Source organism: Caloenas nicobarica, chromosome Z, assembly GCF_036013445.1.
Source record: "Caloenas nicobarica isolate bCalNic1 chromosome Z, bCalNic1.hap1, whole genome shotgun sequence".
NCBI classification, from domain to species: domain Eukaryota; kingdom Metazoa; phylum Chordata; class Aves; order Columbiformes; family Columbidae; genus Caloenas; species Caloenas nicobarica.
The window spans coordinates 46,910,876-46,919,803 of NC_088284.1; the positions used below are offsets into that span (position 1 = coordinate 46,910,876).

The 8,928-nt window shown below is 39.0% G+C and overlaps 1 protein-coding gene across 1 annotated transcript; it reads left to right on the forward strand.

Annotated features, from left to right (window-relative positions):
* The first annotated feature begins 1,565 nt into the window (after positions 1–1,565).
* Positions 1,566–8,454, forward strand: CTXN3 (cortexin 3). The gene is given in 2 exon segments (XM_065657462.1): positions 1,566–1,596; positions 8,114–8,454. Coding segments are annotated over 2 exon segments (372 nt in total).
* The last annotated feature ends 474 nt before the right edge of the window (positions 8,455–8,928 follow it).

Sequence of the window (8,928 nt, forward strand, 5' to 3'; positions counted from 1 at the left end):
TCAATGTCTTTCTTGTAGTGAGGGGCCCAAAACTGAACACGGGATTTGAGGCTGGGCCTCACCAGTGCTGAATGAAGGGGATGATCACTTCCCCAGTGCCGCTGGCCACACTATTTCTGGTACAAGCCAGGATACCCTTGGCCTTTTTGGCCACCTGGGCACAGTGCTGGCTCGTGTTCAGCCAGCTGTCGATCAACACCCCCAGATCCCTCTCTGCCAGGCAGCTTTCCAGCCACTCTTCCCCGAGCCTGTAGCGCTGCCTGGGGTTGTTGTGACCAAAGTGTAGGACCCGGCACTTGGCCTTATTGAACCTCATGCAATTGGTCGCATCCCATCAATCTAGCTGATCCAGATTCCTCTATAGAGCCTTCATACACTCCAGCAAATCAACACTCCCACCCAACTTGGTGTTGTCTGCAAACATACTGAGGGTGCACTCGATCCCTTTGTCCCGATCATTGATAAAGAGATTAAACAGAACTGGCCCCAGTGCTGAGCCCTGGGGAACAACACTCGTGACTGGCCACCAACTGGATTTGACTCCATTCACTATAACTCTTTGGGCCCGGCCATCCAGCAAGTTCTTTACCCAGTGAATTGTTTGGGGTTCAGGGTCTGTGTCTGCTTGCTTTTAAGTAGAAGCTCTCAGAAAACAAAACAAAACAAACAAACAAAAGCCATGCATTTTTTAACCAGCCTATCTGACTGACATTCTAAAACTGACTTAATTTTTCTCATGGGAAAGGAAAACAGGAATCTTCTCGCTTTAGTTAGATATTTTCCCTGAAAATAAAAAGCAACTATGTCAAGAGCAGCTTTAGTACATGGAAACAAATACAACTCCCAGAGCAAAAATCCCTAGATATAGGTTCAGAAGTTAAGCAGTAAATGTTACTAATTCCATCCTTTCACATTGCAAGGTCAGTTTATTTTCTAAAGATAGTACACCATTTGCATTCATACAATCTACTACATTTTAAGAAATGTAAGGGATTAAGGTGTTTAGCTGCAGATCACAAATTGTAATCAATACTCAGATTGACTGATAAAAGGAGTGTTAATTGGCATTAAAAAGACAGATACTGACAACAATCAACAGAGAAGAAGAGGGAAGCACTAGCACATTATAGGTCTGATTTTGCAAAAGTATGGCAATACCCTGTGGGGTTTTTTGGTGTGGGGTTGGTTTGGTTTTTTTTTTTGGTATACCTTTCGAATGTTAATGTTATGCTGAAGATGGTTTCAGACAGGCTGCAAGGCAACTGCTGTACTCAGCCCAGCAGAATCCATTGAAGAGTTGCTGAGGCAGAACTGAAATTATAGCCTCACATTTAAAAAATGACAGTATTGCCAGCTAATTACTTCTAAAACACAAATGGGATTCTCATTCGAGTTTGGGGGGGGGTGTGTGTGTAAAATTCTAAGCCTTCAAAAGGCAGATTTGAACTTGGATATTCACTGTTTCCTTGGCAGTCCTTGATGCGTTATGCTTAGAAATACAAGAAAGGTGGGGAGGAATGGAAACGAGGGACACTTGTAACTACCTGCAACTGCTGCAGTGGGAAATGAGTCAAGTTCCTTCTTGAGTAGATAAAGGTATTTGTTTCACAGAAATTGATTGTCTAATTTTCTTCATGTATTTAATGAAGTTATAACCTTTTTATTGCATAAGCCTGGCTATTATTGTCTATTATGTCCTACAGAGCAGGTCAGGAAAAATGACATTAGACTTAAAAGTAACAGTAATTAATCTATACTGATTATATTGTTGTGTATTTCCTGTTTAGTTTCTGGAAAGTATATTACAGTTCATCTTTTACTGATGCTACAAAGAGTAGTATAAAATCCATTTCTTCTCATTTTGAGCAGCAAATATTTGTTTTTGTAAGGATTTATGACTGCTAAGATAACAAATTTTCAACTTGCTGATTCATATAGCATCCAGCCTGTAATGATATTAGCCTTGTTATTGGCTTTAAAAGCTTTAGTATTTTTGGTTATCTTATTTCTACTGTACATTTAAGATATTAATTGTGGAGAAGGGTTGCAATACTGATGCCTATGTATCTGTACACGCTCTTTTAAAAAGAAGAGTGTATAGAGAGGAACAAAAATAGTCTGTTGGGTGCATATTTCAAACCACTGTACAGATTTCTAGATGGTGTAAATATATCGATGTTTCACAGATTCAGACCTTCAGATCTTCACAAGTAGTATGTCATAAAGCTAGCAATTACCTTATCAAATACAGTGAGTAATTCAAGCTTTTAGAATAACTTTGACCTTTTTTATGTATATATCATCCTCATGCAGCTTATGCAGAGGAATTCAAAATATTACGTGTGCACATTAAAGGTGAACTTGCATTTTAAACATTGCATGATGCATTAAGTAACATTAAGGGGCATGATATTGGAGAGGTTCTACAGGAAAAAAAAAAAAGAACAGATTCCTTTCTAGCATTGTTTTATTGCTAATATTAACCCCATTAACTTGCTTTAACAATATCAACAGCTAAATGGTGCACAAAGGGGCTCTTTTTGCACACTAAGATCTGTCCTTTAAAGCTGTTGAGAGGTGATGAGGACATGTGCTTTCAGGGCAAGGGCAAAGTCAGCTTGATATCAAATCTGTAAGAAGAAAAGGATGAAGTGTAGGTGAAAAGGGCATTTTCATATATCCATTGAGACTGTGCAGTAAACAACAGTACAGGATACAGTATGAAGGAACATAAGACACATTTGGGCACAAAAGGAGAGCATGTGTAATTTAATTGGTTAGCCTGGCACTTCTTGTAATAAAGTTTTGTTTATTTAAGGTAGGTTTAAAATGTCAATCACAGCAACAGAGCTGTGAGTGCATGGAAATATCGTTGCTCACATAGTTTGTGTACAGATGTTTGAGCCTGAAGAAACTTGCCATGTGTTTTTGTAGCTAAGGAAGTGAGTAATCAGTGAAACTAGTATGGGTGGTATAGGAAAATCATGCACATGGTCTTGGCACAGTTGTGTGGTTGCTACATTCCATGAGATATTTCATAACGGAAAACCAATTGCTCCACTAATATAGGATACCTGCATATTAGGCATACATTATGAAGCATCCAGTGAAGTCACAGGACCTTACAGATTAGACCAGTGTATCTCAAATGAAGAAGACAGGCAAAAGAAAGTCACTGGGTACTGACTTAAAAGAGAGAGGAAAAATATCCTGTTTAATGTGTTGAGGTATCTTGATGTTTAATGTCTTGATGTGTTTATTGCTTAATTGTAATTTTTATCAATCAAATTTTACAGGGCCAAAAGTGTACACGGGCATGATAGTAATTAAGTAAGCAGAACTGTATAGCGCTGCAGTAGCAGGACATCTGTCCTTATGTCTGGTTAGCAAGGCAGCAAGCCCCTGTGACTTAAATGGTTTCCTGCTGGTCAGATTCCTCCTTTAGACTTGCTTGTTTCAGAGGATTTTCTCTCTGTTTTATGTGATTTACACAGAATGTTGTGCAGTGAATGACTGTCAAGAAACAGCCATAGACAATGACACTTTATATGGTGTTTCATTGTTAATATTTTTAGTTAAAATATTTTCTTTAAATCCATGCACACATAGAGTGTGTATGTCACAGTTTGGTATGGATGTCTTCAGTAGTTTCTTGAGTTACCAGGTCCTCAGTATTTTGAAAGACACAGGGCCAGCAATGCTAATCTGTGTGTACCTCTGACTATATTGGAACAATTTATGGCAAACAAATGTCAGCTCCAGAGCTTTCATGTGTCTCAGAGTATTCATGCCATATTGCAGCTACATGAATGGGGTGATATGCAAGTTTATGAACAGGTAGGGTACAGAAATTGGCAAAACAGGTAGAAGTAAGGTTCTACTCAGCAAACTGGGATGTGATTCCCTACAGTCTCTTTGGCTGTGACTACTCACCAACGTACAAGCCTTTCATGGTAAGAACATAAAAATATGGCTGTTGATATAAAATACAATTTATGTTGCTCATGGTAATAACAAGGGAGCAGTTTAAACAACGGAACAAAGCAAAATTCATTTGTAAACATGCTGTTCCTAGAGGTACAGAGCTTAAAGCCATTCTTTCCATTAGTCCTATTATTCTCAAAGTAAGAAGCTTTAAACAGCAAGCCCTAAGGAAATGCTTTGAGCGTACAGCAATTTTCAATTAAATTCAACTTTCAAACAAATGAAATGCTGAAAGCACAGAAAGACCAATCAAAGGTGCTTTGAACAAGTTTAACTCTTCAGGATCCTGAGAATTTGTATCTTTCATATAAATGTGTAGATAGTGTATCAACTAACTAATCCAATGACATTTCAACTTCAAAAATCTTGGTGGCTTGACAGAAAAGTTACTTCTTGGTGACATTTGACCAGGTCCTATGCTCATAGTTCAGTTTCTGGGCTGCAGGTGGCATCTGAAACTATGTGAAGGCTGTTAAGTCTTAGGATGTGCAAAGGACTGACCTTTCAATTTGATGCCACTAATGACATGCAAGTTTTACTCTGTTTCTTTATTTCTTTATAAATTCAGTGCCTTAGTCTGTAAGCAGCACCTCAGGTTTAGCTATAATTGAGCTACATAATAGATGTGTGCACACTGGTAAGGAGAAATTATAATAACCTGAAGTGGATAGAGTGATGTGCAACTGTGTACTCATTAAACAAAGGTTTAGAAACATCTGCAAGGAACCCATTACAGAAAGTAATTGAAGGGGGCACCTCTGCATTAAAAAAAATAAATCGGGGCTAGTCATTTAAGTGAAGAATAGTCTGTTCTATCAGTTATGATTTTACCTGAGATGTGGGAGAAAAAAAAAAAAAAAGAAGCCAGTCTGCACCTAGAGAAATCTTGGTTATATCCACAAATTTTTAAACAACCTTCAGGCATTACCATCCATACTATAACCTGGCTCAGCTCTTAGTGACTGGAACAAGCCAAAAAGAAACACATTCATGTTGTGTTATTACTATTACCTGGTTTCTACCACTTCCCTTGTTATTATCTGTATTTTTTATTTATTTGTTTTGGCTGCATGGAAACCTTTGTGTTGAAATGGAGATACCTATTAGTGTGCATCACACTCATGCTTTTGGCTCTTGCCTCTTGGAATCTGCATTAGAAGTGGATCCTTGGGCAGAAACCTCCCTCAGGGTATGGGGAGGGGCCTTTTTATGGCTCTCTTTGCAGCTCCTCAGCACTCTCTTCCAGGCTCCTATCCTCCATGACAACCTTTGATAGGTATCACCGAGGTGGAATGGAGTTCAGGCAGGCTGAAGGAATTCTTGCAAGGAGTGCACAGGTTCTCATGCAAGAAAATACAGTTTAAGGGTATGCTGCCATGTACAGTCTGTACAGTCTCCTAGACAGGTAGTGTTTCTTTGGTATACAGCACCAGCAGAGCTCTGCTGACACAACAGAAAGTGACCAGCAGGAAGGAAGATGTGGGGCTCAGGGACTCCTTACGCCATTTGCTGCAGGTTAATGACCAGAGGCCAGGAGTGTCGGCACCCACATTGCTGTGGGCAAGGTGCCTTCACACCTAATTGCTTATGTCTGTAGATACACTCAATTAATTTCTTTAGCTAGTTACCTTCTCAAGTACCCATGTGCTTGTATCAGTAGGGATAGTTAAATATTGTTTTGTCACAAATGAAATGGTTAATGACTTCATTTAAGTTTTAGCTTCCAAGTGAAGTGGTCCAAAGAGGGCAAAGATTGCGGTCATGCCAGGTATTGTGCCTTTATGTGTAGACAAACTGCCTGCACCAAAAAGCTTGCAAACATTCAGTGTAATGCACACACTCAGAAGGCTGACTGGAAGCCTAAAGCCTTTGAAATATATTCCTTTCAGCTTTGCAATGTAGTCTTAGTATCTTACCACAGAGACTCTGTAGCATAAATATTAGGATTCTAAGTGTGAAAAGCTGCTAATTGCAAAATAATTAGACATCTCACATGTTCCTAAAATCTATCAATAGTGCTAACTGGTATGAAAATTAATATCTAACTTCTTTCTGTGTTATCCTACTTAGGTGCTTCCTCTGATCCCCAAAAGAAAATAAAGAATAGCATTTGCTTATCACTGAGTCACTAATTACACATATATTTTTAAAATCAAGTTTCTTCAAAACTGGAAAGATACTGTGTACAAAATCCTTTGTCTATTCCAAATTCAACATTTAAAACCAGCGTATCAAAAGTTGATCTTTGCTGACGATCACAGATTTTCCCTCTTCTGCATTTTCTCCCACAGTTGCTAACTGTATTCATATAATGCCTAGAAAAATGTCAGGAAAACCTTTCCTAAAATGCTCTGATCTGGGAGACAAAACCTATTTACTGTATAGTGTGATTGCAGTTTTAGGAGACTGTTAAGTGTCTGTAATATGTGTATTGCTGGGGGCATATGCTTAAACAACATTAAAAAACATGACAATGTGAGTACTGAAGAATTTTCTGAAGTCAGAATACCAGAGGTCTTTTAAAATGGGGCACCACTACCCCACTACCTTTGGCCTTCACTGTAGCATGACTGCCACTGTGATACACTCTGTCTCAGTTTATATGTTTCTTCCTTTTTTAATAACAAGATTATTTATCACGAGGATTCATTATTGCCTTCACCAGGTATCACCCCCTCAAAAAAGTCTCTCAGTTTTATTAAACTGGTGGTTCCTGAAGTTTTATCTCTCTCTATAAGGCAGTCCTCTGAGATATTTTATCAGCTGGTAGCTGAGACACTCTTTTGAAAGACTGGAAGTAAACATTTTTGTTCTTTCTATTCTTTCCATCAGAAATTAAATCAGGCAATAATAGCCATGCAATTCTAATATTTTTGTTGCTTTACTACTTTCTCTGTTTTGTTTAAGGTACAGTTTTTAGAATAATCCTGTCAATATTCCAGTATGACTGTGCTTTCTTAATCCACTTATACCTATTAACTGGTGTTACTGAGGCATGCTTACAAATTGTTACTGACCCCAGTCCAATGATGGAGCGGTTATGATCACGCGAAATTTTCACCACCTGCCTGCTATATTCCGCATTGTGTTCTCCTATTTCTTTTCCTTCCTCTTACCATTAGCACAACATGTTCAGTTGAGACAGCATTATCTTCCAACCAATTTTGAAGCCTTTCTTTTCCTGAGGACACTTTATAGGTAACTTCAGGGGTGCTGATGACCAGGCCTAAGCCGTGGCATTAAGTGGTGCTTCTCTGCCACTGGAAGGAAAATCCACTGGAGGAAGCAATGGTAGGTGGACACCCAGACAGATAGTCAAGGGAGCAGAAGTGCCAGGCAGGTGGTAGCAGAGCATATGCATAGCCAAGTACAGTCCCAAATCCTGGTGATTCTCTTCATGTGGCAGAGCTGGTGACATAAAAAACATTTTCTTGCTAACTGTGTTTTTAAGCCTGATTCTGACTTGATGAAACATTTGCCCTTGAGCTAAATTACTACTTGACTTACTTCAGGCTGCCTTCCTAAATCTTATTTCCAGCAAAAGTTATTTATGCTTTTCCTTCATAAATGCTGCAATATTACTGGCACTGAATGGCTGCAATGGTTGCTGCCTTCCATTGTGGGCACATGTGCATTTTATTGGCCTGCAGTGGATCCTGGTCCATCCCACCTCAAAACATTTTTGATCATTGTGGATAAAACCATAGCTACATTAGTTTTTCAAACCCTTCTCCCCAGCTTAGAGTCACATCCACTGCAGTTCATCGGTCCTGCTGCAAGGCATGCAGTTTGCCATTTCTGTGGCCTACCAACTGGATCAGTGTGATTAAACTCTTTGTTTTCCCTCTCGTAGAAAAGAAATGTTCTACCCCAGTCCAAATGGTATGGTAGGTAGGGAGAGGCTACCGCCAGCTCAGGGTCTAGTGACATTTAATATCGCTGGCTGGATTCTGCACTACCAACAGAATGGTACAGGATTTCTGATAAGTCTCATATATGACACAGAGGCAAGCAGACCTGCTGTCAAGTTCTTTTCCAAGTCATTTTTCTCCATTAGGAGAAAGCTGTATTGAAGTAAACAACCAAAAGGGCAATTCACAGATAACATTGCTTCCCCCTTGCCCTACAGATAGCAGAATGCATCTAAATGGCTTCTACTCTCACCTCAGCAAACCGATGATGAAAAGAAGGCAACTGTAGGATTATTCCTTTCAGCTTCCCTGGATGATGGAGGGAGAGATATTCACTGCCACTTTGGTGCCATCTGAGAACATGACACCAAATTCTAGCATGACCCTGGAACAGAAAACAACATTTTCCTTTGTGATTTTATTATTTATTTTCTTGGGAATACTCATTATTCGCTGCTTCCGAATTCTCCTCGACCCCTACTGGAGTATGCCAACCTCAACCCAGGCTGATGGACTTGATGGGCTGGAAAAAGGCCAGTTTGACTATGCTCTTGCATAGAGACTGAGAATAATAGAGTCTTATTTAGTGGTCTGATAAGGAAAGAAAAATCCTGGAATGTCTGTTTATTTTGGTTCTGGTTTACATTTTTTCAAATATTGTAGGAGTTGCAACATACAAATATGCACACAATTAATTTGATTTTAATCAAATACCAAAGCAAGTTACATTTTTCAAAGTATTAGTGAATCTCCATATTGGGAAAAAGATAAAGGTTGCAGTAGCAGAACAATATGTAGCATATGTGATTTCTTATAACCAGCTAAGAGACACTAAACCATGTCTTCTCTTGTGTAGTCTTTTTATCATTAGAGTCTGTGGAGGAAGGTGTATTACAAATGAAGAATGTGTTTTTATGATTTGTATGCAGTAAATTAGCTTTTCAGGCTCCACAAGACTCTTCTTATTCTGTCTCCCATGCTCTGAACACGAGTAATGGAATTTCCCAGACTGTAAGATAAGATTGAAAGAGCT